At 35.2% G+C, this 12,667-nt stretch overlaps 1 protein-coding gene across 2 annotated transcripts in view; it reads right to left on the bottom strand.

Annotated features, from left to right (window-relative positions):
- Nucleotides 1–2,144: 2,144 nt before the first annotated feature.
- LOC136027627 (alkaline phosphatase, tissue-nonspecific isozyme-like) overlaps nt 2,145–12,667 on the bottom strand; it is a 92,396-nt gene continuing 81,873 nt past the window's right edge. The window contains exons 7-8 of one of the 2 annotated variants that reach the window (XM_065705048.1): nt 9,511–9,705; nt 2,145–2,248 (exon numbers count right to left, since the gene is read on the bottom strand). In XM_065705048.1, coding sequence (XP_065561120.1) covers nt 2,241–2,248; nt 9,511–9,705 — 203 coding nt within the window. In that variant the 3' untranslated portion in view covers nt 2,145–2,240. Of the gene's footprint in view, nt 2,249–4,034; nt 4,600–9,510; nt 9,706–12,667 lie in introns of those variants that run through there. The other variant, XM_065705047.1, reaches the window with a different exon arrangement.

Genomic DNA, 12,667 nt, shown 5'->3' with positions numbered 1-12,667 from the left:
ATGGCGGGCGTGGGAGAGGGATTAATTGCCGTCTAATCAGTTTCGTCTATTAAAAGGGCACTAGACCTTTCAATTTCCAATCAAATTAGCCTTTTTTGAAGTTTCTAAGACATCAAATACTTATTTCAAAGTTTTTATCACATAAATTTCGGGAAAATACGAGGCGTGGGGGGGATTCAACCTATTATCTATCTGAATCTTAAAAAGGGCACTAAAACTTCTGGTTAGCAATCCAATAAACCCACTCCAAAGTTTATACGATCACCCTTTCTTTATAAGCCTTAAATACCCACATGGCATAACTTACAACCCTTGCCTTCAAGACTTTGGGGTGGTTTTCATCCTCAAAGACATAATTGTGGACCTTTGAACTATGTTGAACAAAACAGCTATCTGAAAATTTCGATTGAAGGTGCATTTTGTTTGGGGAAATGGAGTGCGTGTGAAGGGTGTTAGTTTCCCTCCAATCACTTTCGACTATTAAAAAGGGCACTAGCCCTTCCAATTTCTAATTCCAATCGTATGAGCCTTTTAGAAGTTTTTACGACAACTCCTTCGAAACGAAGTGCTCTGGTCTAAAACCAAAGAACCGAAAAACAAAAAAAAATTAATAATACATTGGCCCCACATCACTCTTTACTTAAACAGCGCTACTGCGCTCCCTATGATAAAAATACTCTTTTCACAGTGATAAATACAACTTTAGCGTAATGAACAAGGAATGGCCTTGGGAGCAACCCCTCTCCTGTACATAATATTTTTTGTTAATTTTAAGTTTTATCGTTGCTCCTTACTTTCAGTTGAAAATAAACTTCTTTTTTTTAATTTAATTTTTGATCATTTTTCAAATAATGCTGGCTCATTCTCCATAGAAATTTCCTTCCCCCATGAAAAATAACGCCATGGAAATATACTCCCACATAACCCTCCAACACCAGAAAAATCCCCCTTATAAACGTCTGTATACTTCCAAGCAACCCATACTTTATGTAAATTAAATTTAAAAAATCAAGTTTTTTTTTAACTGAAAGTAAGGAGCAACATTAGAACTTAAAACTAACAGAAACTGTTTCGGATATGAAAGGGGCTATCCCCTCCTCAATGCCCCGCTCTTTGCGCTAAAATGTTATATTGTTTTAAAAAGTAGATTTGTGAGAAAGAGTCAAAATTTTTGGTCACTTAAAATAGGGCACTGGAACTTTTCATTTCCGATAAAATGATCCCATTCCTTATCTTCTTCGATGATTAGTTTGATGTGATCACGTCTGAGGAAAAAACAAATAAACGAGTATAGGTGATCGTTCTTCTGGCAAAAATAAGCAAAATTCCACATTTGTGTACGTAGGAGCTTGAAACCTCTACAGTAGGGTTCTCTGGTATGCATCTGATCTGATTGTTTAATGGTTAAATCTGATGGTTTGATTTACATTCAGATCACTTGATATTTTGGAGGTGTCTCCCCCCTTTTTCAAAATTGGGCAAATTTACTTATGCTCGTAACTTTTGGTAGATACAGCAAAATGCCAATGAATTTTACATATACTGAATAAGCATATAAATTCAATTCTTTTGATGCATCTATTCTTATTGAGACTCTCTTTGTGAGAGTTTCGGTTACTATTGAGCCGCATCGCTTCTTACTTACAGTTCATTACCACGAACTGTTTCATTGAGATTGTAGAAAACGAAAATGGTGGTATAAAGGGTGCACCCCCGTTATTACAGGGATATCTTGTCTCAAATTCCCCCTTTGATTTTGAATAGAGAATTTTGAATAGAGAGTGATAAAATCTACATAAAAAATCAACGAGATATCCAATTTTAGTGCCAGTAAAGAGTCCTTTCTAGGATTCTGATCGTAGGTAATGAATCAAGAAAATCAAAAGACTTATGAACTGCGAAACAGCCGTATTTGCAATACTACAGAACATAAATTACATTCTTTTTCTCTAGAACCAGCCACCTTTTGATTCCAAAAAACTTCGAAACGAGAAAAAAAAATATTACCATTCAGGGTATCTTTTATCAAGTAAAGACAACTCGAAAGGGATTGTGCGACTGAAATGGAACTCTAAATTTGATAACCAAGCCGTTCATTTTCTCGCAAATACCGTAAACACCATAAAATTTACATATATATGTATTTCGCTTCCAAATTTTAATTCAAATAAGGTATTTAAAAAATTACGAAACAAGGACTGAATTTGTTTTCGTTCCAAAAACTGTAAAAACCTTCCAAATCAGGAACCTGGAAAAAAACATTAGGATACAAAACACAATTCAAAGTGGCCAACCGTTCTTGTATCAAAGCGACCCTTCACTCGGGAAAAAAGTCAATAGAAATTCCTCAGTTTTTCTTTAATTCATTAATAGTAAGTAATCGTGGACAAAGAATTGATATACAGTTTTCCTATAAGATAATGGAAAATCCAGCGCCAAGGTGATGCAAAAGCCAACTTGATATAGAGTCTTGACACAAACGACAAACAAAAACAGGAAATTTGACTTTTGAAGAAGCAATTTATAACCCAATATTAACTTAACAAGCATAAAGATTATAAAAAGTTGTCAATAGCCAAGTCTGGCAACTGAAAATTGTCAAACAGGAGGATAGTGTCATTTGTGTAGGAGCTATGACTTACATCGATAGAGGGCACAATGAGGGAAGGACAGAACAGATTACATTGTCGGAATTGAACAACCTAATTGACCCTCTCAGGTATAAAAATCATAGTACTGTAGTGGCATACAAATCAAGGTTGTCACTTTTACCATGAAAGTGCTTATTTAGCACTATTTCTAATAGTGCTTATTTCTAAGTATTTCTAATAGTGCATATTTCAAGTTATTAATAATAATAATTATTTCAGTATTTCTAATAGTGCTTATTTCTAACAGTGCAGCTCGTGCTCAGGGTTACTGCTCGTAGCGCAAAAATGCTATTTTAAAATATTTTAACAGTATTACAGTCAAGTTCTGGACTATAGTACCGATAATCGCTGTGTAACAGGCGAATTCGGGCAATTGCAGTAATTCATGAACTGACCATGGTGGCAATGATTATACGTCGATAGATACATCGTGTGAAAGGTCTATGATTTTAATCGATAGAGGGCACAATGAGGGAAGGTGGTAGCACGTGCAACAGAATAGGTTGCATTGTTGGAATTGAGAAACTTAATACCAACCTTAATTGACCCCCTCTGCGTATAAAAATAATACTGAGGCATACATATCAAGGTTGCCACCTGTAGCACAAAAGTTCTATTTTAGCACTATTTCATTATGTGTAGCCCGTGCAATCCTGAGCCCGTGCTCAGGATTGCCACCCGTAGCACCAAAGTTCTGTTTTCGCAATGTTTTAGCAGAATTACAGTAGTTTTCGACTGTAGCACTGAAAATCGCTGTGTAGCACGCAAATTTGGCCAATTGTAGCACTTTAGGAACTGAACATGGTGGCAGCCCTGATGCCTTCTACTTTCTATCCCATAGAGGCATAAATGATTTGGTTTACTCTGTGCTGAAGAAGAGTCAGTGTAGGACTGAGTCAGACTGAAGGACTGAGTCAAAAGCCTTGGATGTATCTATATAAAAAACAAATACAGGTATGTTTAGTTTTGGAATTCTTGAATTGACTTAAAAGCAGCATCTATTTGGGGCAAATAAGACCAATAAGTCCTCAAATGGGAGGTGGAAAGGTCTTATGAAGCTATTTAAAGGATGCAGAAACTTAATGAAAGGAATAAAAGAATTGTGCTCTAAACAGAATGGGACTTGTTAGCCTCAGATGGCTTGGTGCTGAGGTGAGTTTTCTGTAGTAATTGAAGCATCAATAGTACTATTATGACTGGAGCAAACAGGTTTCTGAGCACACACAATTATATATATATATATATATATATATATATATATATATATATATATATATATATATATATATAAATTTAAAAAACCCAATTAAACGAACTAGCAGCGTATTGTTACATTATGACACTGCAAGACCTAAAAAAAGCCGTATAAAAAAAAAAAAAACATTTAAAAAAATAGAAGATCTTATTATTATTTGAAATAAATAACAATACAAAAAAGGAATCTACTTATTTGTATCACATATGACTATTATAATAAGAACAACAGTAAAGAATATGAGAAAAGTATTGCTTAGTTGCTTCTTCGCTGAGCTTGATAATATCGCTGAGAGTGTCCAAATATTTATTTCCTTGTTCCGCTCACGGAGCAGCTGCTTTTCTTGGCAACCACTTTCTGCTACATCATCTTCTTTTGCCCACAGTGCATCGCCACAGTTGTCTTTAAATGGACCCAAGCACATAGCATAAGCTAAACCATGAGCCAAAAAGGTTTGATCTTGGGTACCATGAAATATAAACGATCTAGGGCCTATTGCGTATAAAGGTACATCTTCACCTCCGTGAGTTGACCAAGGTCTTAGAATAGCTGAAGGTTGTATGAAAGAACTTGATCCTGGTGACAGACGTGTTGTATTTTGAAGTTTTTCAGAGCTTTGATGTCCTGGCCCGCTTCCAAACAAAATTGTTGGATAGGGCATGCCATCGGATGGAGACGGATATATATCATAGCCTACAACCAAAATTTGTGTTAAAAAGAGATTTCTTATAAATTTTATCTTAAGTTAAAAGTAATTGGTTTATGTAGCAGAAAAATACCACAGAAAATGGGCAACTCACTTTCAAAACTGTTTGCATCCGGTAGCGCATGCCACTCGTTTCAAAAATGTAACATACATGGCATGAAAAGATGTAAAGTTTTGTATTTTTTATTCATTATAGTTTCTGTTAGTGTTAAGTTTCTTTTATTGAATCATTTAATTTTTGTTTATTTTATACTAGACATGATAATACATTCCATTTTATTTACTTTTAGGTTAAACTATTCATTCATATTTTCGCTTATTTTTTCCTCCTTGTTTTAGATTTTAATAAAGTTCTTTACTTTTCTTTGAAATTCCCTGAAAAAAAGTATAACTTAAACAAATACTATAAGTGCTGATTCCATTAATATTTCATTGGTACTCCTTTATCTTATATATAGGCCTAAATCTCATAACCGGAATATATAGACCTGAACTTACTTCAAATCATTTTTTTTTCACATCGGTTTCTTTTTTTTTATTTTTCAAAACTTTTTTCTTAACTTTTCCTGAAAATTAGATAATAATAATCTAGTTTTTTTTAACTGAAAGTAAAGAGTGTGTTTAAAACTAAAAACGGACAGAAATTACTCCGTATATGAAATGGGTTGTCCCCTCTGCGATCCCTCGCTCTTTACGTTAAAGTTTTCAATTGTTTTAAAAAGTAGAATTGTGGCAAGAGTCAAACTTTAGTGTAAAGAGCGAGGGACTGCGGAGGGGACAACCCATTTCATATACGGAGTAATTTCTGTTCGTTTTAAGCTTTAATGTCGCTCCTTACTTTCAGTTAAAAAAAAGTTTTCTTATTTAATTTCAGGACGTTTTTGAATTAATACATATCTGATTTTGTCCCTCCGCACATAAATTATTAAAATTAAATTTGCATATTAATTCTTTTGTCGGCTAAATGGCTTTCCCTTACTTTTGATCAAACAATTCTAAGAAATAAGGGATGGGGAAGGAGGCATAGCTGCCCTCCAATTTTTTGGTTACTTAAAAAGGCAACTAAACCTTTTAGTTTTTAATGAACGTTTTTATTAGTAAAAAATATACATAACTTAAGAATTAACTTACGTAACAGACTATTATTCTCTTACATTTTTCTTATGTACATGACGGGGTTTGCCCCTCGTTAATACCTCGCTCTTTGCACTAAATCTTAACTTTTGTCCCAATTCTTTAAGAATAACCCCTGAATCAGAAAGGTCGTAGAATGAATAGTTGCAATTACTAAAAATACTTTAGCATAAAGAGCAAGGTATTGATCTCCTCCTAAATACCTCGCTCTTTATGCTAAAGTATTCTTAGAACCCCTCATATGCGTAATAATCTCTGTTCGTTTTATGTTTTAATGCTACTCCTTAGTTTAAATTGAAAATTTTTTTTCATGTCTTGATTCAGTGTTTTTTTGATTGTTTTTTATATTAATGCTAGAAAATCCCGCACTCTTTTCATTGAATTTCTCTTCCCCAATGAAATATTCCTCCAGGGAAAGATCCTCCCACATAGACATTTCCCCTCAACCCCACTCTTAAACCAAAAAAATTCCCCTGAAAACGTCTGTACACTTCCCAATAATCTTTACTGTATGTAAACGCTGGTCAAAGTTTGTAGCTTGCAGCCCCTCCCCCAGGGACTGTGGGGGAGTTTGTCATCCCCAAAGACATAGTTATTTTGGTTTTCGACTATGCGGAACAAAATGGCTATCTCAAAATTTTGATCCATTGACTTTGGGAAAAAACAAGCGTGGGAAGGGGCCTAGGTGCCCTCCAATTTTTTTGGTCACTTAAAAAAGGCACTAGAATTTTTCATTTTTGTTAGAATGAGCTCTTTTGCGACATTCTAGGACCACTTGGCTGATACGATGACTCCTGCAAGAAAAAAAAAATAATCACGGACCCGTTATCTGTCTTCTGGCAAAAAATACGAAATTTCACATTTTTGTATATAGGAGCTTGAAATTTTTGCTATAGGGTTCTCTCATACGCTGAATGTGATCGTGTGGTTTTCATTAAGATTCCATGACTTCTCAGGCTCGTAACTTTTGGTAACAAGGACTAAATTTGATGAAACTTATATATTTAAAATCAACATAAAAATATGATTCTTTTGATGTATCTTTTAGCATCAAAATTCGGTTTTTTAGAGTTCTGTTTAATATTGAGCCGGGTCGCTTCTTACTACAGTTCGTTACCACGAACTGTTTGATTCTGAGGTTTTCAATTCGGTAATATTCGTTTCAGATCCTAATTTAATTATCTCGCATATTCTAAGTGATAAATCCATAAAAATTTAACAGTTGTCTTGTTTTAAGTTTACATTTTTAATATCTTTCAACATTTTCCAACATCCCCCCTCGGGAATTTTTTTTTTATTATACAGAAAAAAAAGTGAGATAAGTTGAAAAAATCCAAGTGGAAAACAAGCCAGACACTGTGGCGCACTCAAAAATAATAATGGGGGGCCGAATAGGGGTCGTCGGGTTAAAACTTCAAAAATTCCTTAGAAAAAATGGTATCTTAAGGCGTCGCTTTTAGTTCATTTTTGCTACTTGAATGCAAGTTTTGAATAGAGACTAAAGAATGAATGATAAAACTGAGCAGATTATATAAGACTTAAAACCAAGTTGTAGTTTTAGCCGTGCTTCCACCCATGTGGTTTCACCAAGAACTAAGGAAAAACACAGGGTGCCCACAAACCATCCTCTTCCCCGCCTGTTTCTTTTTGTCTTCCACACATGTTAGAACAGGCAAAGCTCCGACATATACGCCAGGTGATGCTAAGTAAGTAGCCCATGGACAGCGAACATATTTTAATTTTTAATTGTTTGAATTAAATCCAATTTGAGATATAGTGTCAGGCAGCGTCTTTAAGCAACTACTTATTTCCTTAGTGGGCCTATTAACTCACAATTCTTAGTAAGTAAAACCAATTATCAATTCATCAATAATTGGTTAATAGATTAATTCATAGCTAAAGTAATATCGGCTCACTGATAATGAATCGATCATTTGTTTATCAAGCTCCTAGTTCAGAGTTTGTTTATTTAACAATAAATTTACAACAAAAACAACTCTAATATGATCCCCCAGTAATTTTCTGTTGCCAGGAAAGAACAGGCGAGAAAAAAAATACACCAGCAAATGTTTGAACAAAAAAAAACATCCATACCAAAAAAAATCTTCCATTCCCAAAAATGACATGCTATGTTGGGGTTAGCTTGTGATTTCGCAAGAAAAACGATAAAATTAAAATTGTATTGTCAGCACATGCTCAAACAAACATGAAAACCCACTCTGGGACATCAACTCCAGTGAAAACATAGAAAAAAAGGAAAAAGGAATCATTAGCTAAAAATACGTTGACATTTTTTTTTTGAAATACCAAACAAGTGGCAGCTTCTTACAGACTTTAGGATTGTGTTCAAGATTATTATAAGCTATCAGAGGGTTGAAAAGATTAAAATGATGCGAGAAATCCGTGAACTGTTCTGAGGCAGAGATGATAAGCAGCTGATCAAAATAAAAGACATATTATCACAAAGGGCAGCAACAAGAAGGCCATGCAATTGTCGAAAAGTGAAAGAAGAACACGACAGAAAGCCAAGATTCCAATTCAAGCAAGGGTTTGAATGAAGAACGGGTGGTTTCTTGTGTAACAGTCCTAACTTTATCTATTCTTATAATTTGATGAAATCCTTAAATCCTTCCAACTCTCTCCCCCCCTCTCTCTCTCTTTCTTTCTCTCTTCCCGTCTCTTTCTCTCTCTTCCACTCTCTGTTTTCGTTTTTCTGTATATATTGACCATGACTTAGTGCTTAAACAGTATGTGTGTTGTCCCCCCTCTCTTACTGGCCGCGGAAGTTTCGTGGTGATAAAAGTTGTGCATCTTTAGTATTGGGGAGGATTTATTTTATCTATTTTGTCCAATTCACGGAGCTTTTTAATGATACATTTTCTTGTCTAGTGGCATTGAATAATGTCTAATAACTTTTCGCAATGTTACAAGGTTACCAAGTTGTACAATTTTGCAAATGGTAACAGGAGACAGAAATAAGTTTCAATTCCGCATTGTCTTAGCTTGGACAAAAGTGTTGTGTTGTTTGTGATTGCGTCTTGTGTGTAATGCATTTTTATTACGACAGAAGTTGAACGAGTTCTACAACCCCTTGATAATTGGAAACTTAGATTCACTTGCATTGACACTTTGTAACTTGCACTTGTGAGTGGTTTTAGGAGACTGAAATAATTTTTACTTTCGCATTCTCATGGCTTGGACTAATATGCTGTGTTATTTAATAGCTGTGTCTATTGTGTAATACTTTTGTATAATGTCAGAAAGTGATCAAATAGCGGAACTCCTAGATAACATGAAACTTACCTTAAAAAACCTTTTCAGAATTGGCCTGCCTCTTGGAGTTTCTGCACCATCGAATGTCATCACTTTGGATTAGCCAGAGGCAAGAGTTATCATTGTTTTGATTGTTTCTTCAACATTAAATACTCTGTGACTAATTTCCTATGTTTCTGCGACTTTCACTAATGTGTGTTTGTATATGATTGTCAAGAAGCAACCAAATTGTGCAGCCCCTATATCTAAGATAGTATTTGGCAGTAAAAACTTTACAATAAATCTGATCGCCTTTCATAGTTTCTGCACCTCTGACATCGCTAGTGAGCAGTCAGAGGGGACGACTGTGATTTTTCCATATTGACACACCTTGCGACTAATTTGTTATTTTGTTTATTGTCTGTGAATAATGTGAGATACTCTTATGTAGTGTCACAACATATTCTAACTGATGCAACCACTTGATCAAGGATTGAAGAAAAAAAACCTACCCAGAATAGGATTTCCTCTTGGAGTTCCTGCGCCACCGAACGTCATTACTTGTGAATGGTCAGAAGTAACTATTATGATTGTTTCTTCAATGTTCACAGAACTTGTGACTAATGTAACTGCTTCGTCAAAAGCTACTATCTCTTCAAGAGCTCGGTAAGCATTATTGTAGTGATAGGCGTGGTCTATTCTTCCACCTGCAATCAAAGTATAAAAAGACACCAATTTGGGTTTCTAATTTCTTACGTGACAAATATTAAATTTCTTACCTGAAATAAATAATTACGTTAGAAAATAATTTCTTACGTGACAAATGGGCAAATCAAGAATGATTTGCCCATTCTTTACTTGTAGTATTTGCTAATGGGACAGGGGTACGTTAGGTCCTTGGTGTAAGAAAAAGCAAAGGGTATAAAGGTGAAGCTTTCATGAAATATTTAGCAGAGTCTTGAACCAAATCAAAACAGAGTATGTGCATGGAGGTTGTCAATAAGGGGTATCTAAATAGCAGCTTAGAGGCTTTAGCTTGAACTTTCAGGGAACGAAGAGGAGGATTTTAAATTGTCCGAAATTCAGTAGATACATGTTACTACTACCGCTACTACTACTACTATTACTACTACTGTAACAACAACAACTAATTCTAATGCTACCAATATTACGGCTAACTTTTTTAACATTAAAGTTTCAGGGAATGTTGAGGAAGAATTTGAACTAAATCGATATACGCCATGCACATGCATGCTGTCAAAAGAGCATATAAGTAACATCGTAAGAACTCCTTAGAGCATTAAGGAGAAATAATGAATTAAATTCTGGAGAACATTGAACTAAAGTGAAATATACTGAAAGCATTCATGTTATCAAAGGGGTGTTTTAACTACATATAAGGAGTGGGGTTATGGTATTAAATTGGAACTTTCAGTCAGTGATGAGGGGGATGTATAACTGAACAAAATGCAAGATTTGCATACTGCTGTTGCTACTACTACCAAGTACTACTATTGTTACTCCTATTGCTATTGTTACTGCTACTCATACTATCACTAGTACTACTGCTACGACTACTACAAATGCTCAGGGCATTAAGAGGAGAAATTCAAGGAAAATTTAGTGGGAAGTTTAGCTAAATAAAAACAGACTGCATATCAGCGATATCTTACGAATGAATAAGGGTAAAAGGGGATTTTGAGGGTGCGTTTAAACTAACCAAAAGGCCCTATGCGTATGCTACTACTGCAACTCTTAATCTTACTCCTACTACTATTAATGCTACTTCTGTTACTGTTGCTGCTACTGCTACTACTACTAATACTTCTGCTATGATCATTAATACTGCTACCACCTCTATTACTACTAATACTGCCATTGCTACTAATACTGCTACTTTTACAGCAAATACTGCTACTTCGCTAATGGTGCACGGCAGCACCATAGCTGTAAAGCCCCGTAGCACTGTATTCTCTGTTGCGCCGGGTCAGATTTTGATCCAGTCACTTCGGGTACGCTTTAAATCAGCAGTTTTTGAGTTGTTTTTACCACAAGTTTGTTCCAGAAATTTTTTCCGTGATTCTAGTTTTGCTTGAGTAATTAGCAGATTTTTACTATCAAAGCAGAGGACAGTTTGGGATATGTTCAACAGAGATTTCAGCAATCACAGGTCATTTTTCGAAAAGTTTTGTTCCATCAAAATGCTCGATTTGCTACACAGTTCCGTAGTCTTGTGTGTAAGAATCACTGTAGTTACTCCTGAGATCTTCTGGCTTATTAATTCGTATTAATTCGTCGGGGACTTCTTCTGGCTTAAAACAAAAAACGCAGGGAGAGCATGCTTATTTTAATTTCAAGCCAGTAACAATTTGGTCATTTCCAAAATTGTCGCTCACATCAACCTTCATACATGTTTTAGAAGGACATTTCGCTTCTTCCCAAAGGACCTCTTTTGATTTTATAATTTCTTATTTTTTGGTAAAACTGAGTGGCTGCGTTTACGACTTCATCATAAGTTTTCTCAAATTTTACTGCATGTATCAATAAATTTAATGGTACATTCCAAATGATTTTTCCAGCCATCATAAGAACGCAAAGAAACTAAGCACAGCAAGTCCAAAATCAAAGTCTGCATTTCATAGCTTGGTTATTTATTAATAGGTAATATTTCAAAATCACTTGCTTTTTTGATCCACATACATCGAATGTCTTATGTTGAGTCTCTGCTGGTAATTAAGTCAGGGAAACATTAGTCCTGCTCAACTTTTATCTTCACCTTAAAGGCAATAGCTTCAGGCAGGTGCACCGGGGTTTACTGTTGGTAATCCCCACCTCTGCTTGTTTAATCACAGACAGGCAGCGCTCAACCTTTGCGGCAACACATCTCAAGAGAAGAAATTATAGATGGTGCTTTGAAAATAGACAGTGCTGAAATATACTGAAAATAGGTCGATACAGAGAGTGATAAAACTGAAAAGTATAAACTTTACTAGAAGAAATATTTTCAAAGCTGGATTTATTTACTCTCGAAAATAGCTTCCACTTCTGCTTCCAGTGCTAGTCTACTACATCTCCTAAAGGTAATAGCATTAATGAAAAAATTTCAGGAAATGTTGAGGAGGATATTGAACTACATCAAAATATACCAAGCGTTTAAGTTTTAAAGCAGGGTTGTGTTCTATCCCCCTTTATATGGATCATTTTGATGGACTTCGTCTTAAGGAGCAAAGGAAAGGCAATTGGAGACCATGGACTCAAATGGGGAGGAAGAACGCTCCTGGACTTAGATTATGCTGATGATTTAAGCATATTAGATGAAAGTTTGAGCAAAATGAATGAATTTTTAGAGGTTTTACGAGTTCAGGGTGCTAAAATAGGTTTCAAAATTAATGTTAAGAAGACTAAGTCACTGAGGCTAGGAATAAGTGAAGATGAACAGGTGACAGTAGGTGATGAAAAGATTGATCAGGTTGGGAGCTTCAGCTACCTTGGTAGTATTATTAGTAAAGATGTTGGGAGCAGTGAAGATGTTAAAAGTAGAATAGCTAAGGCTCAGGGTGTTTTTTTCACAGTTAAAAAAAGTTTGGAAGAATAGAAAGATAAGTCTAAAGACTAAGATTAGAATATTGGAAGCTACAGTGATGACAGTGGTCAAATATGGCTCTGAAG

The sequence above is a fragment of the Artemia franciscana genome, chromosome 5 (assembly GCF_032884065.1).
Source record: "Artemia franciscana chromosome 5, ASM3288406v1, whole genome shotgun sequence".
In the NCBI taxonomy this organism is placed as follows: domain Eukaryota; kingdom Metazoa; phylum Arthropoda; class Branchiopoda; order Anostraca; family Artemiidae; genus Artemia; species Artemia franciscana.
The sequence above is the reverse complement of the archived record's forward strand: the minus strand, read 5'-3'. Positions and strand labels throughout refer to the sequence as shown.